Consider the following 27,623-nt stretch of genomic DNA (forward strand, 5'->3'; position numbering starts at 1 on the left):
ACACAATCCCGACTTGGGACAGATACCGGGGGGCCGTGACTGTGGGTGGCTCCTTGGAGAAGGTGGCCTTGGGCCTGGGCCTTTCCACCTGGGGTGCGCTTGGCTACCCCAGACTCAGACACGCAACGTCCTTGTGATTGGGCCTACACATGAGCCCTGCAGACCCTGTGGGCGCTGGAGGCGACTCCCTCCCCTCCGCCGAAGTCCTCCCTCCCCCAGGGCCTGGCGGCCCTCGCCGGCGGTGAGCTCATCTCGGGGGGCGGCGTCGCCTGGCGGCGGGTCGCTGGAGCTCAGGGCGCGCCCCCGCACCCCGCCCCCCACGCACCCGTCCCGGGCTCCTGGGCAATTTTACCAATTAAGGCTTTCTCGCCAGGCCGGGCCGGGCGCGGGGCGGGCGCGGGGCGGGGATGCGGCCAACAAGAAGGCGGGCGGCGGCGGCCCATTCGCGTGGAGGCGCGTCGCGCGCAGCGGACGCCGACAGAACCCCGAGGCGCCCGGCGCGGGCGCGAAGGCGATCCGGGCGCCACCCCGCGGTCACCGGCCACCGGTCGCTCTCAGGGACAGCAGGTGAGGTCTCCGCGGCCCGGCTTAGGGTCGCCGCGCTCCTTGTCGGCCGGGGGCGGGGTTGGAGAAGGCGGGCACAGAGGCCCGAGAACGCAGGCGCCAGCTCGCGCCCAGGTCCGGGCCAGGTTCAGCTGGGATGCGTGAGCCGATGGAGGCGCCCCTGACATCTGGGAGTGAGTGTCCAGAGAATGTCTTCCCTAGTTGACCCATGAGCCGTGTCTGTGCCCACGAATGTGGGAGCCTGAGGCCATGGGGGGGTCCCCTAGAGAAAGAGGGTGTCTGGGCACTTGCCAGGAAACTGGTGCCTGCATGGGTGCCCATGAACAGACTGCATGCCTGAGAGAGAAGGGCCCTGACACCAGGAACTTGTGTGGACTCAGGGTGAGTGGCCACCTGGAAGGACACTTCTCAGTCAGTGTGCCCACTGGGAGGGGGACAGCGTGTCCTTTGCTGGCTCGAGTCCACGGGACACCAGCTGCTTTGGGCAAAGGGGAGCTGGTTCTTGGGCTGCTGTACTCCATGGCGGCCATGGTGAGGTTGAGGCCAGGCCAGGTTCCTTGGTCGGGCCCTGGGCCATATCCCAGATTGGCTCTGAGCTGGATGCGCACTGCCAGCCAGGATGTGACCAGCAATGTCCCCAGATTCCCATGCCACCTGGGGCCAGGCAAAGTAGGTTAAAGTCCACTGGCAGACCCATTTGTAAGTGCTCTGAGTACACTGCCGAGGTGGGAGCTTGGGAATGGGCAGCCTCACCTGCCGCACCCAGACTTGCCAGCACAGGTCTCTTCTCACCTTGCCAATCTGCTGCTTCCTTCCCTCCTGCGCCCCCTGGCTACACAGGCCTGGAAATGGCTCCTTAGGGATCCCAGCTGAACAGCCCCTGGGCTTGGGCTATACCTCCCAGTGGGAGGGTCTGGCCTGGGGTCTGAGGGCCAGGGGTGGTGTGGTGGGCGGGGTGTGTCTAACATCCAAGAATCTACTCCAAATAAGGGAAAATATGAAAGAGCTGGATTTTGGCTTCCCAAGACTGCCCGATCTGGGGGCTCTGGGATCGGGCGACATCTGGCGGTGATACTATGTTCTAGGGACAAGAACCCTCTACACGCCCATTCCTTGTTTCCTCTAAATAGGGAAAAGCTAGGGCTGGAAGACAGGGCACCCATCTCCTGACACCCTTTCTGCTGGAATTGGCTACTGGTCACTCTGACTCAGTTTCCCTGAGCTCTGAAGATTAAGGAATGAACCCAGACAACCCAACTCAATGGCCCTTAGTGGAGAGTAAATTCTCGATGGAATTCCGTGCCTGGGAACTTACTTTCCATGGGGCAGGGGGACCAGAAGGACAACTTCAAACCTGTCTTGAATGGGGCCTGGCAGGGAGGGATCTGTATGGCTCCCTCCTTTCCAGTCCTCCCTCCCACCTCCACTCCAGCTCCCAGACGCCCAGGTGCACTTGGTGCAGGTGTGTCTCAAAGTCGTCAGGAGAGGAGACAATATACAGGGGTTGGCCTCAGTACTGGAAAATGCCATTTGCACCCCCTAACACCACCACTAGTGGGAAAAACCAGTGGGGCCACAGGCAGCCCCAAGTGAATGTGCTGGGTGGATCACACACAGCCTGACCACATGTCATGTAGACAACTAGGGCTACAGGAGAGTCAACCATATTTGGGCATGACGTGCTGGCCAAGCCGGAGCCTCCTCCTCTCACTGGTCTTTAGCAGATAAATTAATTATTACTAGAATTGAGCAGGAGGGACAGATACCTGCCTTCCTAGAAAAAAATACTCAGAGGAGGAAACATTACGGAGAGGGGAGGTACCGAGGACTGAGAGAGGGAGTGCATGCTGGGGAGGAAGCCATAGGCAGGCTGGCTTCTGGCTGAAGATAGTAGCAGTGAGCATCCCCAACAGTTCCCTGGTCCCAGTCTACATCTCAGCACAGCAGCCGCTGCACCATCTCCAGAGTTATCTACCAGAAAATTTTGAGTGAATAGCCCCCACTGCTCTGGGGACACAACACCCCAGGCCCCTGATCCTTGTCCTCAGGCCTCCTCTGCACCTGCCACCACACCCGAAGCCCACCCAGACCCAGGTGTTCAGAGTCTGACAAGTCTTATGGGAACCGCTGAGCAGGCCCCTCTGGGTCTGGAATGCCACTCCCGTTTGTCCCCTGGCTGGCCATGCTGGGCTCAGGGGCCTTTCCGACAGGAGAGGACCCCGGCTTCAACTCCCCCCAGTGCCCCGGGTGAACTGGCATGAATGATTAGGCGGGCACACGTCTCTGCACACATCGCACGGCACCCTCTGCCCGCGCCCACTGGCGTGCCCGTTGGCACGCCCGGACCCCTTCAAAGGTTGCTTGCTCCTGGAGTGTCGGCGGCCTCCTGGCCCAGTGCCCCATATCCTCCCGGGTGGAGGGAAGCAGAGAGGGAGGCGGTGGGAAGCAGCGGGCACAGGTGCGCAGGCGAGGGCCCTACAGACTGGGAAGGCAGGCCCGTGGCAGGGGGTCTGCGGGGACCGCGTAGGCGCAGGCCTTGCCCTGCAGCCGCTTCCCAGGTGATGCGCACACAAAGGGCCCTCGGCAGTGCCTGGTCCGGGGCCGCCGCTCTCCAGGGGTTCGCTCTTAGGGTTGGCCCCTTCCCGCCGCTGCCGGGGCGGCGGACCGGGATGCCGCCCGGGAACCCTAGGCCCTGGGGGCCCGGGGAAAGGGGATGACGGTGGGAGGGTAGGGTTGTGCAGGGACGGGGCAGAGCCCAAGTGACTTAGGGACGAGAACCACCCCACCCCTCGCAGGAGCCCTGGGGAAGGAAAGTCCCTTGTAAGGCGCGCCGGCTGCAGGCCAAGCAGTCCCGCGCCAGATACTGCTCAGCCTTTCCTCGCTCTGGGGCGCGTTTCCTGCAGCGCCAACGCGAGGCCGCGGGGCTGGGAGCATCCTTGCCCACTCCAGGGCCCAGCGACCCACCCCGGAGCCCGGGTTTCACGTCTGATCAGCCAAAGCCCGGGGCCTAGTGGGGGCATTCCAACGGGCGGGGCGGGGTGGGGCAGTCGCGCCCCCGAAGCCCCACCCCACGGCCCCTCCCCGCAGGAGGCCCGCCCCCTGGCCCCGCCCTCCGCCCGCATTTAAAGGGCTCGCTCTCTCCGCAGCGCAACCTCTGCTTCCTTCCTCGCCTCCCGCGCGCCGAGGTGCCTGCGACTTTAATTAAAGGGCCGTCCCCTCGCCGAGGCTGCAGCACCGCCCCCCCGGCTTCTCGCGCCTCAAAATGAGTAGCTCCCACTCTCGGGCGGGCCAGAGCGCAGCAGGCGCGGCTCCGGGTGGTGGCGCTGACACGCGGGACGCGGAGATGCCGGCCACCGAGAAGGACCTCGCGGAGGACGCACCGTGGAAGAAGATCCAGCAGAACACTTTCACGCGCTGGTGCAACGAGCACCTGAAGTGCGTGAGCAAGCGCATCGCCAACCTGCAGACGGACCTGAGCGACGGGCTGCGGCTCATCGCGCTGCTGGAGGTGCTCAGCCAGAAGAAGATGCACCGCAAGCACAACCAGCGGCCCACTTTCCGCCAAATGCAGCTTGAGAATGTGTCGGTGGCGCTCGAGTTCCTGGACCGCGAGAGCATCAAACTGGTGTCCATCGGTGAGGGACGCCCCGAAGCGCCGGGCGGGCGGGGGCGGGAATTCCGTGCGTCCTTCCATCTCCCCGGGCGGACCCCTCCAAACCACCTCCTTCCGGGCTGCGGCGCAGCTCCCGAGGCCCCCGGCTGGTCTGCTCCACGCGGGCCTGGAGAACAAAGGCGCGCGGGCTGGCGGGCTGGCGGGCTGGCCGGCCGAGCGTGCGAACCGCTACGCGCCCCCGCCCGCCGCGCCCCGGCTGGCCGGCGCCCAGGCTGAACTCACCATCCTCAGCAGGCCGCGCCCCCGCAGATGTGCTCGCGGTGGGAGTGGGCCTGGGGGGTCGGGCACTGGGCAGGCTCTGGCCCTGCGCCCCATCCTCGAGGAGGAGGAGGCCCAGGCTCTCCCCCCACAGCTGTTTAGAGAGGGCCCTCTGGCTTCAAACTCCCCTTGTTTCTAAAGTGTGGGTTGGAGCTCGTGCGTCCCATTGTCTAGGACTCTGGGCTCTTTCTGTCCCTGGAGGATGCGTCGCCCATCGGAGATGGCTCCAACCACCAGTTTAGATCTACCTCCCCCACACACACAGGGAACCTGGGGGCCAGAAAGAAGCGTAGTTAGCAAAACTGTACCCGGAGTTGGGCGTGGTTGACTGAGGGACCTGGCTTGTAGACTACTTGGACGCCAACTTTTCTGTTCATCTTGGGACAAATTCTTGCTTCCATGTTGGCCTTGCTTTTCTGCGTATAGCACGCAGGAGTTGGTTGGTAGATGCTCCGGCGTGCACTGTGCCAGCCCAGTGTCTGTGTCACTGGACTGGTGAGGCTGGCATTGACCAGGCCTGCTGCAGCATCCCAGTTCTTTCTCAAGATAGGGGCTGCTTGGAAGGGCAGGCACCAGAACGGGTGACTTGGGGGTGACGTTGAACAGGGAGAGGAGAGGGATGATGATTCTTCTCTTCTTCAGAACTGAGAGGCCTTCCAGTTATCCCTGCAGCTCTGGAATGGCCCTTGCTGAACCCAAGAAAGTGAGGGACCAAGACTTGGGTTCCCCCAGCCACTCAGAGGGCAGATCCCAAGAATTGAAGTTCTTTCTTTGGAATGCCAGTTGAGGCGAGGGGCAGGCCCACCCCCCCAAGTCCCAGCCTCAGTCTAGCCAAGCTGAGTCATTTCAGAGTCCTGGATGGTGTGTGTGGGGGGGGGCGACCGGATGTGGGGAGGCGGGCCACACCCCAGTTCTTTGGCGGGGGTCTCCTCCCTCCTCCCAGCTCCCCTCCTCCTTGTGAGCTGGCTGGAGCAGGCCTAGTTCCCAGAGCTTTGCCATATAAGGCAAAAAAATGTTGGAAAGCAGCAGTGATTAGGGGAGGGAGGGGCTGGCTGGCCCGGGGGCTGGGGAAAGGGGGTGGGATGGGGCGGGGCCATCCAGCCAGGCAGTCTCCCAGCCCTGGGCCCTGGTCCTTCACACTCTCTTTTGGGAGGGGGATGGGGACGGAGTAGGTTGGCCTAACATGGACCTGGTGGGCCTGGTTGCTCCCGGTGTGGGGGTCGTTAAGGGGTCTCAGGCTGGATTGGGGTGGGGGCCTGATGGGAAGCCCTGGCTGGCCTTGTTCCCTGGCCTTGCACCCTCAGTCCTCTCTGAGCCCCTCTCCCCGCTGTCATTTAGGGAAAGTGAAAGGCAGCCTCGTGGGGCCAGGACCAATCTGGGAACTGGGGAGGCCACTCTACTTTGAGCGGCCCACCTGGCCCTCCAGGTGCTGCCTGCTGGGCTGGGAAGCAGCTGCCGTGGACGGCCCAGCCCCTCCTCATAGACCCACCCCCTAGTTGACTCACCAGAGAAGTATTTTGTCTGATTATGGGAGAGGCTGACAGAGCTTCTAAAGATGAGCTCTTAGAAAGCCCAAACCATCCTGCCTTGAGCCTGAGACCCAGAAGTAGCTTTGGGTGGGGCCCAGAGCCCAGCAGGGTTGCCATGGCAATGGGGGGTGTCGGGGACCCGCCCTAACCACTTCCCCTGTGGCGAGCCTGCCGAGGCCCAGGCCCGTTAGGTGGCAAGTGGATCAGGCAGTGGGTGGCAAGGGGGTTCCCACAGTGTCTCCTGCTGCCAGCCCGGCATCTCCCGATGGGCCCCAGTGAGTCAGGGCCATGTGGCCCAACTGCTGGTTCCTTTGGGCTCTGGGCCTCTCCCCTGGCCGGGCCTGTGGCCTCCCAGCTCCAAGCTTGGGTCTTCGAGGTGGTAGAGGAAGTGGAGGTGGTGGTGGGGGTCACACTCCTTTACCCAAAGGGTGTTTGCCCAACTCCCCCACTTCCCCTGCCTCACCCCACCCACCCTGGAACAACAGTTGTATTTCCCAACCACCCAGGGCCACCCGTCTTCCTCTTCCTCAGCCCCAGCCCCACTCCAGGCCATGGGCCCTGGATTCTGGGCCAGCTGGAGCCAATCTCCTCCTCCTGGTTCCCCATAGGCCCCTGAGGCGGGTGGCAGACCCCTGCTCTGGCAGCTGTGGACACTGTCCAGCTGTTCTCCAGAGCTGACCATCTGTGGGCTGGGTCTGCCCTCTGCCCTTCCTCTGGGCCCAGGGCTTCTGGCAGTAATCATACCCTGCTATCATCGCATGTCTGTGGGTATCTCCCCTTACCCCAAAGTCTCCTTTACTTCTGAACGCCCCCTGGGATGCTGGGCAGAGAGGGCCTCATCCACATCCTACCACTGGTCAAGACGGGGTGTCTCCCTCCTCCTTGGCCCCCCCATCCCGTGCTACCAGACCATGACCCCAAAGCCTGGGAGCGGCCCCTCCCGCACAGCTGTGTGCCCAGTGTAGCCACTCTTGTACTCACAGACAGCAAGGCCATCGTGGACGGGAACCTGAAGCTGATCCTGGGCCTCATCTGGACCCTGATCCTGCACTACTCCATCTCCATGCCCATGTGGGATGAGGAGGAGGATGAGGAGGCCAAGAAGCAGACCCCCAAGCAGAGGCTCCTGGGCTGGATCCAGAACAAGCTGCCACAGCTGCCCATCACCAACTTCAGCCGAGACTGGCAGAGCGGCCGGGCCCTGGGTGCCCTGGTCGACAGCTGTGCCCCGGGTGAGGGGGCACAGAGGCAGGAGAGACTGGGCTGGGGTTGCCCATGGGTGGCCCTTGAGGGGGTTCTGTAGCCCCCGGATTCACAGTCTTCCTTGTGCCATAGGCCTGTGTCCTGACTGGGACTCTTGGGATGCCAGCAAGCCTGTGAATAATGCACGAGAGGCCATGCAGCAGGCGGATGACTGGCTGGGCATCCCCCAGGTACACCTGCCCGGCCTGTCTGCGGCTGTAGGGGACCGGATCGGCAGTTGGGAGAGACTCGGAGGCCCGATGGCTCCTGTTTTCTGCCCGTGACAGGTGATCACCCCCGAGGAGATTGTGGACCCCAACGTGGATGAGCATTCTGTCATGACCTACCTGTCCCAGTTCCCCAAGGCCAAGCTGAAGCCAGGGGCACCCTTGCGGCCCAAACTGAACCCGAAGAAAGCCCGTGCCTACGGGCCAGGTGAGGGAGCCCAGCCAGGGGTGCACCCATGTGCCAATGTCTTACCCGTAAGACAGTGTCCCATCCAAACGTGGAGGTCCCGAGGGGTCTTGGGTTACATGGTGGCTAGGTGATCAGGCCACCCAAAAGTCAGACAGGAGTGGGTCGGGACTAGTGGCAACACTCCACTGAGTAGGCAAGAGAATGCCAAAACGTTCCTCCAGTCACAGAAACCTGCAGCGTGAGGTCCTCGGGGAGGTAGCACCCAGTGGTCTCTGTTATACATGGAGATGAACCAGAACTCAGTAACAGGGACCTAAAACCCAGTCACAGCTCACACAGGAACAAGGGCCCAGTGCGGTGAGAATGAATGTTCCAGAAAACAGGCACAGGCCTGTCCCAGTGGCAAGAGCACAGCTGGGTCCCGAGGCCGGGCTTTGTGCCGCAGCTCACACTGAATGAACTTGCCCAGTTTGGAATGTGCCTGACTTAGGGGCCAGCAGGGAGGGGCATTGAGCCTGCAGAGGCCTGGGGGCTGGCATGCCACCGGTGCTCTTGCCTGCCTCCCTTAGCATCCAGGGCTGAGGGGTGGAGGGGTGAGGCTGTGGCCCTAACAACTGGCCTGTGGTTGGCTCGCCCTCCCCTGCCAGGCATTGAGCCCACAGGCAACATGGTGAAGAAGCGGGCGGAGTTCACTGTGGAGACCAGAAGTGCCGGCCAGGGAGAGGTGCTGGTGTACGTGGAGGACCCGGCCGGACACCAGGAGGAGGTAGGGCTAGCTGCTGGCAGCGGAGACCCCGCGGCACTCCCTTTCAGTGGGGCTGCTCTTAGCGAAGGCTCACAGGCTCCTTCCCACTGCAGGCAAAAGTGACTGCCAATAATGACAAGAACCGCACCTTTTCTGTCTGGTACGTCCCCGAGGTGACGGGGACTCATAAGGTGAGCCCTTGGCCAGTGGGGAGGCTTGTGACCTCAGGCGGTGGCTGGAGGTCCCTAGCCTACCCTCACGGCCCACCCTTCTGGGGACAGGTCACTGTGCTATTTGCTGGCCAGCACATCGCCAAGAGCCCCTTCGAGGTGTATGTGGATAAGTCACAGGGTGACGCCAGCAAAGTGACAGCCCAAGGCCCCGGCCTGGAGCCCAGTGGCAACATCGCCAACAAGACCACCTACTTTGAGATCTTTACAGCAGGTAAGGGGAGGCTGCCGAGGCCCGGCTGGTCTGTGGGGAGAGCCACACTGGGGCCGGGGAGCTAAGCAGGTGCCTTGTGGCAGGAGCTGGCACGGGCGAGGTTGAGGTTGTGATCCAGGACCCCGCGGGACAGAAGGGCACGGTAGAGCCTCAGCTGGAGGCCCGGGGCGACAGCACATACCGCTGCACCTACCAGCCCACCATGGAGGGTGTCCACACCGTGCACGTCACGTTTGCCGGCGTGCCCATCCCTCGCAGCCCCTACACTGTCACTGTTGGCCAAGGTAGGCCCGGCCCTGACCGCCCTCTGCTGTGGCACTGCAGTCTGGGCCTCCCACAGGAGGGGGAGCCCCCTGGTCCAGTCCCGCTGCAGCCCACCCCAGGGTGCCTACTCTTTGAGCTTCCACTGTCTGGGCACCTGCTGTCTTTCCTCCCCTGCTGGGGTCCTTCCTCCTCTCCTCTCCTCGCCCCTCTCCATCTCTCTCCTCTCCTCGCCCCTCTCCATCTCTCTCCTCACGCTTTCACCTTTGGAAGAGCTCGCTCCAGCTGTCTAGAAACCTGCTGCTCTCCGCTCTGCCCACGGGGTCAACGGTACTTGGATCTGTCTTCTTCTTGGAAGGGAGGGCGGGGGGCTCTGGGCTGGTGTGTAGCAGGTGGGAGGAGGCCTGCCATGTCCTGGCCCAGGCCACAGTTACTGGGGTCACGGTTCCTTCCAGTTCTTTCTTGCATGTCCCCCTCCAACCAAACTCTGAGGGACCCTCCAGTCCTGACAGCCCCGCCCTGCAGGAGGCAAGGGAGGGGTCACCCAGCCGAGCTGCTGGTGCTCAGCTGGCCCCTCTGCCTACAGCCTGTAACCCGAGTGCCTGCCGGGCAGTCGGCCGGGGCCTCCAGCCCAAGGGTGTGCGGGTGAAGGAGACAGCCGACTTCAAGGTGTACACAAAGGGCGCTGGCAGTGGGGAGCTGAAGGTCACCGTGAAGGGCCCCAGTAAGTTGGCCTGGAGCCAGGCCAGGGTGGGTGGCGGCAGCCCCCAGGTTCACTGCTGGGCAGGCCTGAGGCCCTCCTTGTCTTCGCAGAGGGAGAGGAGCGCGTGAAGCAGAAGGACCTGGGGGATGGCGTGTATGGCTTCGAGTATTACCCCACGGTCCCTGGGACCTATATCGTCACCATCACGTGGGGCGGTCAGAACATTGGGCGCAGGTGAGGCCCCCAGGCATCCCTCTCCCAGCTCTGCACATTCTGCCTCTTCCTCCTGCCTCCCCACCTGATGATGAGGGGCCACACGGGCTCTTCCTGCCTGGCCGCCACAGTGGGGCCCAGGCTGGCTCATGTAGTGATTCTTGGTGTTCCTGTGTGGCTCTCCCATTCGCAGTCCCTTCGAGGTGAAGGTGGGCACCGAGTGTGGCAATCAGAAGGTGCGGGCATGGGGCCCTGGGCTGGAGGGCGGCGTCGTTGGCAAGTCAGCAGACTTTGTGGTGGAGGCTATTGGGGACGACGTGGGCACCCTGGGTAAGTTGGGGGCTGCACCATGGGCACCTGGGGACAGACGATGGCAAGGACAACCCACCCTGAGGCTCCAGGGCACTGAGGGGACTGTTGGCTGTTGTCAGGCTTCTCGGTGGAAGGTCCATCGCAGGCCAAGATCGAATGTGACGACAAGGGTGATGGCTCCTGTGATGTGCGCTACTGGCCGCAGGAGGCTGGCGAGTATGCCGTTCACGTGCTGTGCAACAGTGACGACATCCGCCTCAGCCCCTTCATGGCTGACATCCGTGATGCACCCCAGGACTTCCACCCAGACAGGGTAAAGAGCAGGCAGCGATGGCCTAAGTCTCATCCTGCTGCTCCTGCTTGGGGTCCGGTGGGGGTGGGCCCGGGTCCTGGGCTGGTATCCCCAGCAGTATTCCTGGCACTGTGTCCCTGGCCACCCTGCCTGGGTTGTGGCTCAGGCAGCCTAGACCTGGTCCCCTGACAGCTGGGTGGTCTCCCACTAGGTGAAGGCACGTGGGCCTGGATTGGAGAAGACAGGTGTGGCCGTCAACAAGCCAGCAGAGTTCACAGTGGATGCCAAGCACGGTGGCAAGGCCCCACTCCGGGTCCAAGTCCAGGTAGAGTGCCCATGGGTGTTGGGGGCAGGGCAGGTGTGGGTACCCAGGCCTGGGCACTGACCAGCAGGCCACCTGCTCCTACCTGCCTGACAGGACAATGAAGGCTGCCCTGTGGAGGCATTGGTCAAGGACAATGGCAACGGCACTTACAGCTGTTCCTACGTGCCCAGGAAGCCAGTGAAGCACACGGCCATGGTGTCCTGGGGAGGCGTCAGCATCCCCAACAGCCCCTTCAGGGTGAGTCAACCTCCAGCAGCCTTTAGTCCATCTCGATAGCATTCACATAGCACACAATTCATCCATTTCAAGTGAGTGGAGCATATTCACATCATCCCAGAAAGAAACTCCACGCCATCCTGACTCCTCTGTCCCACAGCTCCTGGTGACCACTAACCTGTTTTCTGCTGTGGCTTTGCCTGTCCTAGACATGTTCTATAGACGGAACCGCGTGCCACATGGCTTTTTGTGTCTGGCTTCTTTCGCTCACCACGAAGTTTACTGTGTTTTCATTCACGTTTAGCATGTCTTGGTGTTTCGTTCCTTTATTATTATCTTATTTATTTATTTTTAAAATTTTTATTCTTTTTTTTTTTTTTGAAACAGAGTCTTGTTCTGTTTTCCAGGCTGGAGTGCAGTGGCGCGATCTTGGCTTACTGCAAGCTCTTTCTCCCAGGTTCATACCATTCTCTTGCCTCACCCTCCCGAGTAGCTGGGACTACAGGCACCTGCCACCCACCCAGCTAATTTTTTGTATTTTTAGTAGAGACTGGGTTTCACCGTGTTAGCCAGGATGGTGTCGATCTCCTGACCTTGTGATCCACCCGCCTCAGCCTCCTGAAGTGCTAGGATTACAGGCGTGAGCCACTGTGCCCAGCCTTTTTTTTTTTCTTTTTTTTTTCTTTTTTTTTTTCTTTTTTTTTTTTTGAGCCGGAGTTTTGCTTTTGTTGCCCAGGCTGGAGTGCAGTGGCGTGATCTCAGCTCATTGCAACCTCCGCCTGCCAGGTTCAAGCAATTCTCCTGCCTCAGCGTCCTGAGTAGCTGGGCATGCGCCACTATGCCCAGCTAATTTTGTATTTTTAGTAGAGACAGGGTTTCTCCTTGTTGGTCAGACTGGTCTCGCGCTCCTGACCCCAGGTGGTCCACCCACCTTGGCCTTCCAAAGTGCTGGGATTACAGGCGTGAGCCACCATGCCTGGCCGCTTCATTCCCTTTTATGGCTGCATAATACTCCATCGTGTGGCCAGACCACATTCCATTTGTCTGTTCACTTGCTAACAGGTATCGAGGATGGGCTTGCCTTTGGTGATCATAAACAGCGCTGTTAACAGTGGGTCCAGGTGTTTGCATGGACGTTTGCTTTCATTTCTCTTGGGTAGTTGCCTCAGAGTGACCTGGAGCATCACCCAGTCCCTCTGTGGTCAACTGAGGAACTGCCAGGCTCTTCCCAAGGCAGTTGGGCCATTCTGTGTGCCTGCCAGTGTAGCCGAGGGAGCCTCTGAGTCTCCTCCAGGCTGCTCATGCCCTTACCCTTGCCCCTGTGCCCTACAGGTGAATGTGGGAGCTGGCAGCCACCCCAACAAGGTCAAAGTATATGGCCCCGGAGTGGCCAAGACAGGGCTCAAGGCCCACGAGCCCACCTACTTCACTGTGGACTGCGCCGAGGCTGGCCAGGGTAAGGCCTGGCTGTAGGTGGGAGGGCAGGTGGCTGGGATGTCCCTGCGAGGTCTCAGCCTCCGTTCCTCTCCCTGCCGCAGGGGATGTCAGCATCGGTATCAAGTGTGCCCCTGGAGTGGTAGGTCCCGCTGAAGCTGACATCGACTTCGACATCATCCGCAACGACAATGACACCTTCACGGTCAAGTACACACCCCGGGGGGCTGGCAGCTACACCATTATGGTCCTCTTTGCTGACCAGGTGAGTGCTGTGCTCCTGACCGCTAAGATGTCATTGCAGATAATGTCTGCCCTCCTCTAAGGCCTTCTCCTCCCACTGCCTGCAGGCCACGCCCACCAGCCCCATCCGAGTCAAGGTGGAGCCCTCTCATGACGCCAGTAAGGTGAAGGCTGAGGGCCCTGGCCTCAGTCGCACTGGTGAGTACAGGTACCCCATGGCAGGTTGTGGGGCATCAAGGGTAGGAGGGCTTAGGGCAGGGTGCCCCTACACGGTCCCTATGTGTTCCTCAGGTGTCGAGCTTGGCAAGCCCACCCACTTCACAGTCAATGCGAAAGCCGCTGGCAAAGGCAAGCTGGACGTCCAGTTCTCAGGACTCACCAAGGGGGATGCAGTGCGAGACGTGGACATCATCGACCACCATGACAACACCTACACAGTCAAGTACACACCTGTGCAGCAGGTAGCCGCGCCCTCCACGACGGTGACCGAGTTCCCAGCCTCCTCACACAGCTCCGAGGGACTTACTGCCCACCCTCATTCCTTACCTGGGAAAGGGCAGGCATGGAGGCCCAGGAGGGGGTTGGGGAGCAATTCTAGTGTCTCTAAATGCCCCCTTCCCTTCTGCACCCTTCCTAGGGTCCAGTAGGCGTCAATGTCACTTATGGAGGGGATCCCATCCCTAAGAGCCCTTTCTCGGTGGCAGTATCTCCAAGCCTGGACCTCAGCAAGATCAAGGTGTCTGGCCTGGGAGAGAGTAAGTAGTTGGGGCCCTTGTCGCAAAGGCCTTGTCACATAGGCACCCCCAGCCCGAGTGTCATCCCAGGGATTGACTGAGCTGGGTGTCATGTCTCTCTCCTTCCCTTCATCGTTTCTACAGAGGTGGACGTTGGCAAAGACCAGGAGTTCACAGTCAAATCAAAGGGTGCTGGTGGTCAAGGCAAAGTGGCATCCAAGATTGTGGGCCCCTCAGGCGCAGCAGTGCCCTGCAAGGTGGAGCCAGGCCTAGGAGCTGACAACAGTGTGGTGCGCTTCGTGCCTCGTGAGGAAGGGCCCTATGAGGTGGAGGTGACCTATGACGGCGTGCCTGTGCCTGGCAGCCCCTTTCCTGTGGAAGCTGTGGCCCCTACCAAGCCTAGCAAGGTAACTGGGGTATGGGAGGCCCTAAGGGTAGAACCTACTGTGTTCTCTGAGGGCCCAGAGAGCACCCCATCTTCTCCAGACCTGCCCTCAATCCTCCTTTTTTTTTTTTTTCTGAGACAGACTGTTAACCTTGACCCAGTTTAAGTGAGAGTAAAGGGGAGGAGGGAAATAGAAACCCACAAAAAGTCATCAGGGTTAAAGCATTTTTGTTTCTTTTTTTTTTTTTCTTTTTTTTGAGAAAGAGTCTCACTCTGTCGCCCAGGCTGAAGTGCACTGGCGTGATCTCAGCTCACTGCACCTTCTGCCTCCCGGCTTTAAGCGATACTCCTGCCTCAGCCTCCCAAGTAGCTGGGGTTACAGGTGCCTGCCACCACGCCTGGCTAATTTTTGTATTTTTAGTAGAGACGAGATTTCACCATGTTGGCCAGGCTGTTCTCAAACTCCTGATCTCAGGTGATCCACCTGCCTTGGCCTCCCAAAGGGCTGGGATTATAAGTGTGAGCCACCGCGCCCGTCCCTCCTTTTTGTCCTTATGACTGATGGATGGCCCATCTGGCAGGCAGCCTGGGCCCGCCAGCATCCCTGTTTGGTGAGGGCAGGAAGCCAGGGCAAGGGGAGGCAGGTGGAGAGTCAGGCAGGAGGTCTGGGGTCAGGGGCATAGCATGGCCTTGGCTCCTGACCCCTTCTTCCCTCAGGTGAAGGCGTTTGGGCCGGGGCTGCAGGGAGGCAGTGCAGGCTCCCCCGCCCGCTTCACCATTGACACCAAGGGCGCCGGCACAGGTGGCCTGGGCTTGACAGTGGAGGGCCCCTGCGAGGCACAGCTCGAGTGCTTGGACAACGGGGACGGCACATGTTCCGTGTCCTATGTGCCCACCGAGCCCGGGGACTACAACATCAACATCCTCTTCGCTGACACCCACATCCCTGGCTCCCCATTCAAGGCCCATGTGGTTCCCTGCTTTGACGCATCCAAAGTCAAGTGCTCAGGCCCTGGGCTGGAGCGGGCCACCGCTGGGGAAGTGGGCCAATTCCAAGTAGACTGCTCGAGTGCAGGCAGTGCAGAGCTGACCATTGAGATCTGCTCAGAGGCGGGGCTGCCAGCCGAGGTGTACATCCAGGACCACGGCGACGGCACGCACACTATCACATACATTCCTCTCTGCCCCGGGGCCTACACTGTCACCATCAAGTACGGCGGCCAGCCTGTGCCCAACTTCCCCAGCAAGCTGCAGGTGGAGCCCGCAGTGGACACTTCCGGCGTCCAGTGTTACGGGCCTGGGATTGAGGGCCAGGGTGAGTTGCCCTGCCGTGGGGTATGTGGCAGCGGGGACACAGGGACCAGAACCCCAGAGCCCCAAGCCTCCTCTCTGTGTCCCTTTGCAGGTGTCTTCCGTGAGGCCACCACTGAGTTCAGTGTGGACGCCCGGGCTCTGACACAGACCGGAGGGCCGCACGTCAAGGCCCGTGTGGCCAACCCCTCAGGCAACCTGACAGAGACCTACGTTCAGGACCGAGGCGACGGCACGTACAAAGTGGAGTACACGCCTTACGAGGAGGGTGCGTGCTGGGGCTCCCACAGGCTGGTGGACGGTGGTGGGTGGGGTGGCCCGGGCTCCTCCTGACCTGGCCTGCACTCCTCCAGGACTGCACTCGGTGGACGTGACCTACGACGGCAGCCCCGTGCCCAGCAGCCCCTTCCAGGTGCCCGTGACTGAGGGCTGCGACCCCTCCCGGGTGCGTGTCCATGGGCCAGGCATCCAAAGTGGCACCACCAACAAGCCCAACAAGTTCACTGTGGAGACCAGGTGAGGGAGCCCCCAGGAGCCTGGGTGGCCAGTAGGCCTGGGAACCCCAGGAATGACCGGCTGTCTGTTTGGACCAGGGGAGCTGGCACGGGCGGCCTGGGCCTGGCTGTAGAGGGCCCCTCCGAGGCCAAGATGTCCTGCATGGATAACAAGGATGGCAGCTGCTCAGTTGAGTACATTCCTTATGAGGCTGGCACCTACAGCCTCAATGTCACCTATGGTGGCCATCAAGTGCCAGGTGAGGAGGTGGCAGCCAGGGCAGGGCTGGGACTGTCTGCTCCACCCCACCCTGTCTCATACAGCTGCCATACCTTTGCCCCAACCCTCAGGCAGTCCTTTCAAGGTCCCTGTGCATGATGTGACAGATGCGTCCAAGGTCAAGTGCTCTGGGCCCGGCCTGAGCCCAGGCATGGTTCGTGCCAACCTTCCTCAGTCCTTCCAGGTGGACACAAGCAAGGCTGGTGTGGCCCCACTGCAGGTCAAAGTGCAAGGGCCCAAAGGTGAGTGTTTGCATGCCTGGAGCCGGGGGTCGGGAGGGCAGTGTCCTCTTTGAGGGCTGGGAAAGGAGACTGGAGGCCCAGAGTGCAAGTGTACAGGTGTTTTCGGAAGAGCCTCAGATGACAGTGCATCCAGGAGGGGACTTAGAGGAGGTAGAGCAGATGGGACTTGGTCACTGAGCAGATGTGGCAGGAAGGCAGGCGGGCAAGGTTCCCAGCTGGCACCCAGATGGGTGTCTTGTGTCAGAGGGGGTCAAGGCTATTCCCAGGGTCGGGCGGATGAGGATAAAGCGAGGTCTAGGCCTGGGGCTGGGTCCTGGCAGTCCAGTGTGGTGGGATAGGAATGGAGGCCTAGGAGACTAGCTGAGGCTCTGTCCCTGGGGCTGGGGCCAGGCCTGGTGGAGCCAGTGGACGTGGTGGACAACGCTGATGGCACCCAGACTGTCAATTATGTGCCCAGCCGAGAAGGGCCCTACAGCATCTCAGTACTGTATGGAGATGAAGAGGTGCCCCGGAGGTAAGAGGCAGGGCCTGCTGCCTGTGGGGAGTAGCCCAGGCTGGATGTTGAGAACCTGTCTGACTGCTCGTCACAACACCCATACCCACAGCCCCTTCAAGGTCAAGGTGCTGCCTACTCATGATGCCAGCAAGGTGAAGGCCAGTGGCCCCGGACTCAACACCACTGGCGTGCCCGCCAGCCTGCCCGTGGAGTTCACCATCGATGCAAAGGATGCTGGGGAGGGCCTGCTGGCTGTCCAGATCACGGTGAGCTCCAGGAACAAGCAGGGGAGGCAAGGGGGCCTGGGCCTGGGAGGCTGGAGTGTGGGCTGTGGTGGCCAGTGTCTGATATCCCTGGGGAGCTGCACCAAGGAGGGCAGGGAAGGACAGGGCCCCTGTCTTTGGTTCGCTAAGGTTGTGACTACCTTAGGATAGTGGTGACAGGCACAGGCTTCCCCAGACATGCACTTGCTGTTAACTTTGAGCATGTCACCAAAGCCTTTTGTGCCTCAGTTTCCCCACCTGTAATATTCTCATGGGGCAGGTATAGGATAAAAACTTGAGAACACCCAGGTGAGCTCCTCCTAGTGCTGGACAGGCCCTGGGGCTGAGGATGGGTGCCAAGCTCCCTGGCTGTGCCTATTGTCATGTGGGGAGTGTGGGATGTTTTAGTCTCCATTCTGGACTCTGCCAGGTGCAGGCAGCCCTTTGGGCCATAGCAGTTGAGAGGCCTGAGGCCCAGAGGCTGTCCCTGTAGCAGCCACGCTGGGCGCTTTCCAGGAGCGCCTGAGGCAGGCCTGGGGCTACTTGGTCTTGAGCCAGCTGCCTCCCCTGCCTCTGCCACACAGGATCCGGAAGGCAAGCCGAAGAAGACACACATCCAAGACAACCATGACGGCACGTATACAGTGGCCTATGTGCCAGATGTGACGGGTCGCTACACCATCCTCATCAAGTATGGTGGTGACGAGATCCCCTTCTCCCCGTACCGCGTGCGTGCCGTGCCCACCGGGGACGCCAGCAAGTGCACAGTCACAGGTGAGCCAGCCTGCCGTTGGCCGCTGCGGCACTCGGCACGGGGCTTGGGTTGTGCCTGTGTGCAAGGGCTCGCTGCTTGGGGCGGCGTGTGGGAGTGGGGGCTGCCCCCTTGAGTGACTCACCTGACCTTTCTCCTTGCTCTCTGCCTTCTCACCTCAGTGTCAATCGGAGGTCACGGGCTAGGTAAGCTGCTTGCTGGGGCCACTCCCAATGCCCCTCTTGTCCAGAGGGGCAACTTCCTTTCCTCTTGGAGCCGATTCCCAGGACAGTTCCAGCTGCAGCTCTAGGCAGGGACAGAGTTGGGGGGGGGGCGCAGAAGATGAGGCTGTGGGCTGGAGGGCGAGGGCCCAGGGAGGCTTCCGGAGCTGAGCATGACCGCTCCGGCTCTCCCCCTCTCTGGGCCTTTATTTCCCCATCTGAGAACTCGGGTTGCAGCTGAGAGCTTTGGGGTGAGGTGCATCCTGAGAGGCACCCCACTGGGGACTTTGGGGTCTCGGGATCTTGGCACCCAGGGAAGCACAAGGGTTCCTGTGTGGGCTGAGGGAACAAGGGGTCTCCCTGACTCAGTGGGAGCCCCAGCCCTGGCCAGATCCACAGACCCCCATCCCCACCTTCTAGGGGCCTCTGCGTCCCGGGCTGGGGGAGGTGCATGAGCGGGTGGGGCTGGCTGGTAGTGCAGTAGCGCCAGTATCGACTGCTTGGGCAGCCAGCATGGCGGGGCCCGGCCCAGCCTCAGAGCCCCAAAGTGCATTCTGTGACCCGTCTCCCTCCTTCCCCCTTCCCCCATCTCCCAGCAGTGACGTTATTCAGACATTACCCAACAGGCATGGAGGGTCACCTGCCCCAGCCAGGGACACCCGGGAATGCTGATGAGAGGCTACAGGCCTGGCATTTGGGCAAGGTGGCTAAGGAAAGGGTTAGAGGGTGGCTAGAGTTTTGCGGCAGGAGCGAGATGGCTTTATAGAACAGGCCGTAGGTAGGATCTGATGTGACAGGCGTGTGTGTGCAGGGCTGGGGAGGCTGGGGAGTGCTGATTGCAGGGCCTTGGGGGCTTTGGGGGTGGGAGCAAGACTCAGTAACCTCATTTCCCTGGCTATTGTTTGCAGAATGGAGACAGGGAGGGGGGCGGTGCTGAAGTTGCTCTCCGGCAAGCTTGGTGGCCAGGGGGCTTCAGTGAGAGCCAAATTAGGAGGCATACTTTGAGGATGGAGTGGCTCAGACCTGCGGATGGCCAGCCGGGAGCTGGGCAGGGAAAGTGGGGAGAGTTGGGTACCTGTGAGGTTGGGGTCCAAGACACTAACTAGATGTCATGGGGTGGGCATGAATGAAGCCTCCCAGGGCAGCGTGGGCAGCAGGCAGCCAGGTCTGGAGCTCGGGAGAGCTGCCTGGCCGCAGCAGGCCAGCATGGAGCCTAGTGCAGCAGGAGCCCTCGGCCGATAGCGGGACTTGGTGGCAGAGCCCCTCGAGCTTGGCCTTCAAGTGGGTTTCGTGTTCCTGGCTGCTTCCCTGGCAGGAGGCCAGGCTGCAGGGGACACTGTCACTGCCAGGCCTCACAGCCCACAGCCCCCCAAGCCTCCACGGCAGAGCTCCAGATCATAACGTCACTGTTCTCCCCTTTCCTCGGGCACTCTGGGGCCCTGGAGCCTGCTCAGCTGCTCTGCCCTTGCAACCCAGCAGTGGTGGCTGTAGCTTGGGCCTCCTGTTCCCTGTCTCCCTGGGTGCTGTCCCCGCTGTGCCAAGCCTGCTGCACTGCGCTACTCGGGTGCTAACCCCACTGCCTTCCGCTTCCCCGTTCCCACTCCTGCCTGCACCGGGCTGCTTTTCACCGCGAGCCTTCTCAGTTGTCAGGAAACTCTGGTCTCACCATCAGGCCTGGGGGGTGGGGAGGCAAGTGTCACGTCCCCCCACGCTGCAGCAGGACTCTGCCTCACCGCGTCCACACACAGCAATGGGGGCCGGGGCCAGGCCACAGGGGTGCAGGCAGCCGTGTACCCAGCCAGATGCTGACGTTCAGCAGTGTGGGCCGTGGTGCTGGATGAGGCTGAGTAGGCAAGGGAGTGGCTGTCAACACTTAGGCTGGAGTGGGCCCTTCCTTTTCCTCCCAGGCACCTGGGTGCTACCGTCGGGCCCCTCCCACACGGGCACTTGAGGTGGTCAAGAGAACCCTTCCTGCCTTCTGAGAAACCACTCGCCATCCCAGCTTGAGGGGCAAGGCCTGGCTGTGCTTGGTGGTGGCAATGAGAGGCCTGTGTGGGCAGCAGGCGGATGGGAACAACCTGAGCCCAAGCTCACACACTGGCCCCCCTTTGGGGACCCACCCTGCCCCACCAGGTGCTGGCATCGGCCCCACCATCCAGATTGGGGAGGAGACGGTGATCACCGTGGACACTAAGGCAGCAGGCAAAGGCAAAGTGACATGCACCGTGTGCACGCCTGATGGCTCAGAGGTAGATGTGGACGTGGTGGAGAATGAGGACGGCACTTTTGACATCTTCTACACGGCCCCCCAGCCGGGCAAATACATTATCTGTGTGCGCTTTGGTGGCGAGCACGTGCCCAACAGCCCCTTCCAAGTGACGGTGAGGAGGGGTGGGGGGTAGGTCAGCAGGGGCGTCTGGCAGGTCCTGGCCTGTTCCCCTGGGGCCCCTCTGTGACAACAGACTCTCCAGCAGCTCTCTGCTTTGCCCTGCAGGCTCTGGCTGGGGACCAGCCCTCGGTGCAGCCCCCGCTACGGTCTCAGCAGCTGGCCCCACAGTATACCTACGCCCAGGGCGGTCAGCAGACTTGGGTACGCCTAGCCAGCTAGGGACACTGGGGCTAGCCAGCTGGGTGTTCTGTGAGGCCCTATTTTATTATGTGTGAGGAGGGACCCCCAGATCTTCCCACGGCCCCTCACCCATGCCCTGTGTCTCCACTGCAGGCCCCAGAGAGGCCCCTGGTGGGTGTCAATGGGCTGGATATGACCAGCCTGAGGCCCTTTGACCTTGTCATCCCCTTCACCATCAAGAAGGGTGAGATCACAGGTGAGTGGGGACTAGGAAGGAGCTCGGGAGCCAAGGAGGCCAGATTGTGCCAATGAGCTGCCCTGACCTCAGCCCCCTGCCCCACAGGGGAGGTTCGGATGCCCTCAGGCAAGGTGGCACAGCCTGCCATCACTGACAACAAAGATGGCACCGTGACCGTACGGTATGCACCCAGTGAGGCTGGCCTGCACGAGATGGACATCCGCTATGACAACATGCACATCCCAGGTGGGCCTGCCCTGCCTCTGCCCAATCCACTGCCACCACCTCACAGAGAGATGGGACTGGGGGACACATGAGGCTGCCATTCCACAAGGCCCTTCTTCCTGCCTCAGGAAGCCCCTTGCAGTTCTATGTGGATTATGTCAACTGCGGCCATGTCACTGCCTATGGACCTGGCCTCACCCACGGAGTAGTGAACAAGCCTGCCACTTTCACCGTCAACACCAAGGATGCAGGAGAGGGTGAGCAATAGCTCCGGTCTTGACCTGCTCTGTGCCCGGGATGCCCTCACCGGGCTAAGGGCTGGACTCAGGAGATACTCCTGAATGGGGCTCCCTGCCCTGCTGCCCTGGCCATTGGGGCTCCTCAGTGTAGGCCAACTGGAGTGTCCCCAGCATAGTTCCCATGCTCACCCACGGCTCTCTCCAGGGGGCCTGTCTCTGGCCATCGAGGGCCCGTCCAAAGCAGAAATCAGCTGCACTGACAACCAGGATGGGACATGCAGCGTCTCCTACCTGCCTGTGTTGCCGGGTGACTACAGCATCCTAGTCAAGTACAATGAACAGCACATCCCAGGCAGCCCCTTCACGGCCCGGGTCACAGGTGGGTGGCACTGGGAGCAGTGACAAATGGGTGGCAGGATGGGCATGGTCTCCCATGGCTGGACACACAGTGATGGCTGGCCTGCCTCCACCAGGTGACGACTCCATGCGTATGTCCCACCTAAAGGTGGGCTCTGCTGCCGACATCCCCATCAACATCTCAGAGACGGATCTCAGCCTGCTGACGGCCACTGTGGTCCCGCCCTCAGGCCGGGAGGAGCCCTGTTTGCTGAAGCGGCTGCGTAATGGTCACGTGGGTAAGTGGCCGAAGAGTCCAGGGGTTTCAGAAAGGCAGCAGTCTGTGGGAACCCACGGCTTCCCTGACTGACAGCCCTGCCCTGTGTCCAGGGATTTCATTCGTGCCCAAGGAGACAGGGGAGCACCTGGTGCATGTGAAGAAAAACGGCCAGCACGTGGCCAGCAGCCCCATCCCGGTGGTGATCAGCCAGTCGGAAATCGGGGATGCCAGTCGCGTTCGGGTCTCTGGCCAGGGCCTTCACGAAGGCCACACCTTTGAGCCTGCGGAGTTTATCATTGATACCCGAGATGCAGGTAGGCAGTGGCTGCCCACCAGCTGGGGTGGGAACACTCTGCATAGCACCGAAGCTCAGGGGTATCCATTCCCCAGGCTATGGTGGGCTCAGCCTGTCCATTGAGGGCCCCAGCAAGGTGGACATCAACACAGAGGACCTGGAGGACGGGACGTGCAGGGTCACCTACTGCCCCACAGAGCCTGGCAACTACATCATCAACATCAAGTTTGCCGACCAGCACGTGCCTGGTGAGTGCAGCAGTGCCTCGGCAGCCCCCGTCACTACACCAGGGCCCACATGCGGTATGTGACCGGAGGGGCGTGGGCCGTGCTTTCTTCCTGCAGGCAGCCCCTTCTCTGTGAAAGTGACAGGCGAGGGCCGGGTGAAAGAGAGCATCACCCGCAGGCGTCGGGCTCCTTCAGTGGCCAACGTTGGCAGTCATTGTGATCTCAGCCTAAAGATCCCTGGTAGGGGCTGTGGGGAGCCTGGGGAGGGGTCCTGGGGCTCAAGCAGCCCCAAGAGGAGGGGTGGAGCCCAGGGCTGCTGCTCACTAGCCCATCCCCACCCTGCAGAAATTAGCATCCAGGATATGACAGCCCAGGTGACCAGCCCATCGGGCAAGAGCCATGAGGCCGAGATCGTGGAAGGGGAGAACCACACCTACTGTATCCGCTTTGTTCCTGCTGAGATGGGCACACACACAGTCAGCGTCAAGTACAAGGGCCAGCACGTGCCTGGGAGCCCCTTCCAGTTCACCGTGGGGCCCCTAGGGGAAGGGGGAGCCCACAAGGTCCGAGCTGGGGGCCCTGGCCTGGAGAGGGCTGAAGCTGGAGTGCCAGGTAGGCCTGCTCACACGCTGAGCGCTCGCTCTCCTGCGTTGGCCGGGGTGGGGTTGGGGGTGGAGGAAGGAGCTGGCAGACATGTCTACCTTGGCTATGCCTGGAGGGGGCCAAGGCTGGTGGAGCAGCCTTCAGTGAGGACACACTGTTCTCCCACAGCCGAATTCAGTATCTGGACCCGGGAAGCTGGTGCCGGAGGCCTGGCCATTGCTGTCGAGGGCCCCAGCAAGGCTGAGATCTCTTTCGAGGACCGCAAGGACGGCTCCTGTGGTGTGGCTTATGTGGTCCAGGAGCCAGGTACTGGGAACCCGGCTGGGGTTGGAGGAGGTGGGGCCTGAGTGTGGGTATTGGACCCAGGGATTGCACAAATGGCTCTGCGTGGCACTCACTCTTCACTTTCAGGTCCCAGGGCCACCCAGGCTGTTCGTGGGAGGCGGGAGGCCCAAAGGCTGATGAACCGGTCTTACGCTCTTTCCCTGCCCAGGTGACTACGAAGTCTCAGTCAAGTTCAACGAGGAACACATTCCCGACAGCCCCTTCGTGGTGCCTGTGGCTTCTCCGTCTGGCGATGCCCGCCGCCTCACTGTTTCTAGCCTTCAGGTGAGGCACTGAGAGAAACCGCCCACCTGCGGCTCCTGGGCCCGGACAGACCAGAGCTACCGCAGAGAGCAGGCCTCGGCCCTGTGTCCAGTGACCCCCTGGCCCAGCTCTGGGTTCCAGGCCTCTGCTCTGGCCGGGTGCAGCCCACGCTTGGGGTCGGCAGGAAATATCCTGCCCACCACGTGGAGTTTTTCTCGTGTCTCAGGTCTAAAGGCTTTGAACAGAAGCCTGTGCCCCTTGAGCACCAGGGCTGTGGTTTAAAGAGGGACAGCCTGCCAAGGCTGGGTGCTGCCCACAGGGTGGGGCCGCCCTCCCTTCCTGCCACCTGGGTGTGTGCGATGGCAGAGTGTGGGGGCAGGCGTGGGGATGTGTGCCTGTGGCTTCCTGCCCCTTGCAAATCAGTGGCTCTCCCTCTTTAAACCAAGTTGGACGCCAGATGGGTAAGTGCAACCCGCGGGCCTCCTGCTCCTGGGGCCTTTCCTTTCTCCCTTGCCCTTGCCCTGGCCCAAGCCCCCCATCTAACCATGTCTGCTGTGCTTCCAGGAGTCAGGGCTAAAGGTCAACCAGCCAGCCTCTTTTGCAGTCAGCCTGAATGGGGCCAAGGGGGCGATCGATGCCAAGGTGCACAGCCCCTCAGGAGCCCTGGAGGAGTGCTATGTCACAGAAATTGACCAAGGTGAGGCCCTGTCCCCGCCCGGCCGCCCTGCCCTGCTGGTTGGAAGCAGGCTGAGAGTACAAAAGGAAGGTACCGCTTCTGTAAGCAGCCAAGACGGGGCCCCATCTCCTGGCCCCCCTAAGCCAAGCAACCCTTTCTCAATTGGTGACCCAAGCCATTGTGAATGTGGCTCGCCGCCCATGGCTGTTAGGAAGGCCTTCTACCCTGAAGTACCATGCTGTCGCCACAGGCAAAGACTCAAAGTCCAGCCTCAGTGCTGCTCGGCCCTTTAGCCATGGCCATGGTACTTGTGCACAGGCCTGGGGCAACCTTGGGGGTAAGAGGAGCCCAGTGGGCTTCATTTCACAGCCTAGTCCTGCCCTTCCCAGCTGCGTGACCTGAAGCAAGTTCCTGCCTGTCTCTGAGCCCGTTAACATGCAGGGGATATGTTGTTCACGGTAACCTTTCTTAGGAGGCAGCGAGGCCTGGGTTTGGCTTGTAAAAGATTTCTGTCCCAATGCACCCTGGCAGTGGGCAGCTTGAGTGTCTAAAGCTTCAGCCCTCGGGAGGTCTGCTGCAGGGTGCAGGTGCCCAGCATGGCTGGGCTCACACTGATGGACCAGCAAAACGGGTAGGGCCAGGGTTGAGGCTATTCCTCAGACACCATTTGCTGGTTTGAGGAGGAGCCCCAGGCCCACAGCATGGCTCCCTGCTCCTCAGATAAATATGCTGTGCGCTTCATCCCTCGGGAGAATGGCGTTTACCTGATTGACGTCAAGTTCAATGGCACCCACATCCCTGGAAGCCCCTTCAAGATCCGAGTTGGGGAGCCCGGTCATGGAGGGGACCCAGGCTTGGTGTCTGCTTACGGAGCAGGCCTGGAAGGCGGTGTCACAGGTAAGTCTGTGGGTGCGGCTGCAGGTGTGCATGCAGCTGTTAGACCCCTGCCTCCAAGCTCTTGGTGACAACGGGAGGCATCTGGAGGTGACAAGCCTGTGCTGGGTGGCTGAGGACAGGGAGGCAGACCAGTCTGGCTCTGCCTGACCTCCTGTGCTCCCAGGGAGCCCAGCTGAGTTCATCGTGAACACGAGCAATGCAGGAGCTGGTGCCCTGTCGGTGACCATTGATGGCCCCTCCAAGGTGAAGATGGATTGCCAGGAGTGCCCTGAGGGCTACCGTGTCACCTATACCCCCATGGCACCTGGCAGCTACCTCATCTCCATCAAGTATGGTGGCCCCTATCACATTGGGGGCAGCCCCTTCAAGGCCAAAGTCACAGGTAAGCCTGGGGCCAAGCTGTTGGTACCTGCCCAATGCCTGGCACCATGGCCACCTCTTAGCCCCACCCACTCTGCCCTGCAGGCCCCCGTCTCGTCAGCAACCACAGCCTCCACGAGACATCATCAGTATTTGTAGACTCTCTGACCAAGGCCACCTGCGCTCCTCAGCATGGGGCTCCGGGTCCTGGGCCTGCTGACGCCGCCAAGGTGGTGGCCAAGGGCCTGGGACTGAGCAAGGCCTACATAGGCCAGAAGAGCAGCTTCACGGTAGACTGCAGCAAAGCAGGTGGGCAAACTCGGGCCCCCGGCCCACCTTCCCACCAAAATGAGGCCAGAAATCACAGGACGGCCAGTATCTGAGAGAGGGGGGACCACCTTTGGGGTATGGCTGTCACTTCTAGAGCCACCTCCTGGACCCTCAAACAAAGGCCAGGGAGGAACTGGAATCTGCTAAGCCAGCCTGGGTTGGGGAGGTGCTGGCAGCTCTTTAGCAAGAGAGAACTGTCACCCCAGAACTGGCTAGGGACAGGAGAGGAGAGAGGACACCAGCGGGAGGAAGGGGGCTGGGACCTGTGACTGAGGACCCCTCTTGCCTCAGGCAACAACATGCTGCTGGTGGGGGTTCATGGCCCAAGGACCCCCTGCGAGGAGATCCTGGTGAAGCACGTGGGCAGCCGGCTCTACAGCGTGTCCTACCTGCTCAAGGACAAGGGGGAGTACACACTGGTGGTCAAGTGGGGCGACGAGCACATCCCAGGCAGCCCCTACCGCGTTGTGGTGCCCTGAGTCTGGGGTCAGTGCCAGCCGGCAGCCCCCAAGCCTGCCCCACTATCCAAGCAGCCCCGCCCTCCTCCCCTCAGCCCTGGCCCCTGGGCCACCTTGGCCGCCTGCCTGTCACTGCAGCCGCCCCTGCCCTGTGCCGTGCTGCGCTCACCTGCCTCCCCAGCCAGCCGCTGACCTCTCGGCTTTCACTTGGGCAGAGGGAGCCATTTGGTGGCGCTGCTTGTCTTCTTTGGTTCTGGGAGGGGTGAGGGATGGGGGTCCTGTACACGACCACCCACTACTTCTCTTCTCCAGCCAAGAGGAATAAAGTTTTGCTTCCATTCTCCTGTGGGTGGCTGTAGCTTTGTTGGGGTTGGGGGACCAGTCAAGGCCAACCTGACAGGGGTACCAATGAGCATATCAAAGCGTGGGCCGACCACAGGTCACCTCCCTCCAGGGCTCCTGCTTCACCCCACCCTGACTCCAGAAGGCTCCATCTATACTTGCTTCCTCTGCCTCCCTGAGTTCGAGCCAACGCAAGGAGAGGGACATGTAGCAACGCGGAATGGAGCCCAGGCTGCAAGGAGGCAAAGAGCTGGGGAGGAGAGCCCATTACTGGGTAGGGTGATGTCAGGAAGGCTCCCTGGTGGAGGTGGCCAGATAGTCAAGAGCCCTCTAAGCAGTCCTCAAAATCACAGCAGGCCCTGGCCATCTGCCAGGTAACTTGAACATGCCACCATTCCCCTGAACAAGGGATTGGGATGAGGCCCCCTCCCCCAGGCTCGGTACAGGGCCCTTTACAGGTGGCAGTAGGTGGATGCATTCTAAGTGCCAATCCCAGGTACCCTGGGGCCCCTGCTGAGTATCTCCTCATTGGTACCCCTGCCGTGGATTCCCACACTAACCTATGTTCTCCCACTGTAAAGACTGCTCCCAAACACACAACATCCCAAGTCGTCCTGGCTCCTAGTGCTGCCTGCATGCTCTTGGGACATGCCAACTGCAGCACACAAAGTTGCCTGCTCCGCAGGCCAAAGGCTTCAGGTGGCTTTGGCCCAGATCAAACCCCTGACAAGCACACCACCACCTCAGACATCTGCAGACAAGGGCCAGGAAGCAAGGCTCTCAGGGACAACACTCAGCTTTCTTGCCACATCCTCCCTCAGCTCCACAGCATCTGACACGAAGCCCTACGGGTCCCCATGACCCCAGAGCCCACAGCTCAGGGCCAGGCACATGAGCAAGGGGAAGGAGAGG

General features: G+C 61.2%; 1 protein-coding gene across 4 annotated transcripts; it reads left to right on the forward strand.

Annotated features, from left to right (window-relative positions):
* The first annotated feature begins 445 nt into the window (after window positions 1-445).
* Window positions 446-26,710, forward strand: FLNA (filamin A). Of its 4 annotated transcripts, XM_005594971.4 has the most exons (48): window positions 446-567; window positions 3,711-4,199; window positions 7,008-7,256; window positions 7,360-7,457; window positions 7,554-7,701; window positions 8,331-8,449; window positions 8,542-8,619; window positions 8,710-8,872; window positions 8,956-9,156; window positions 9,720-9,857; window positions 9,947-10,070; window positions 10,243-10,379; window positions 10,481-10,674; window positions 10,865-10,978; window positions 11,072-11,215; window positions 12,527-12,650; window positions 12,733-12,893; window positions 12,979-13,069; window positions 13,163-13,332; window positions 13,509-13,626; window positions 13,750-14,012; window positions 14,708-15,305; window positions 15,396-15,569; window positions 15,655-15,817; window positions 15,895-16,055; window positions 16,147-16,317; window positions 16,708-16,831; window positions 16,923-17,079; window positions 17,661-17,850; window positions 18,010-18,033; window positions 20,182-20,429; window positions 20,543-20,638; window positions 20,771-20,873; window positions 20,961-21,101; window positions 21,209-21,337; window positions 21,525-21,698; window positions 21,793-21,954; window positions 22,046-22,249; window positions 22,326-22,478; window positions 22,575-22,697; window positions 22,803-23,069; window positions 23,229-23,366; window positions 23,554-23,669; window positions 24,213-24,345; window positions 25,045-25,221; window positions 25,385-25,603; window positions 25,687-25,890; window positions 26,203-26,710. In XM_005594971.4, the coding sequence occupies exons 2-48, from the start codon at window positions 3,827-3,829 to the stop codon at window positions 26,388-26,390; spliced, it is 7,944 nt and encodes a 2,647-aa protein (XP_005595028.1). In that variant the 5' UTR covers window positions 446-567; window positions 3,711-3,826; the 3' UTR covers window positions 26,391-26,710. The 4 variants fall into 4 exon arrangements, with proteins under 4 accessions (XP_005595028.1, XP_045239706.1, XP_005595029.1 ...); XM_045383771.2 differs by lacking the exon at window positions 20,543-20,638; XM_005594972.4 differs by lacking the exon at window positions 18,010-18,033.
* The last annotated feature ends 913 nt before the right edge of the window (window positions 26,711-27,623 follow it).

Source organism: Macaca fascicularis, chromosome X (assembly GCF_037993035.2).
Source record: "Macaca fascicularis isolate 582-1 chromosome X, T2T-MFA8v1.1".
Classification (NCBI taxonomy): domain Eukaryota; kingdom Metazoa; phylum Chordata; class Mammalia; order Primates; family Cercopithecidae; genus Macaca; species Macaca fascicularis.

Coding starts and splice junctions, on each gene's coding strand:
- FLNA (XM_005594971.4), top strand. CDS start 3,827: ATGAGTAGCTCCCACTCTCGGGCGGGCCAGAGCGCAGCAGGCGCGGCT. Junction 7,702..8,330: donor AGCCCGTGCCTACGGGCCAG/GTGAGGGAGCCC, acceptor CTCCCCTGCCAG/GCATTGAGCCCACAGGCAAC. Junction 12,894..12,978: donor TGGTCCTCTTTGCTGACCAG/GTGAGTGCTGTG, acceptor CACTGCCTGCAG/GCCACGCCCACCAGCCCCAT.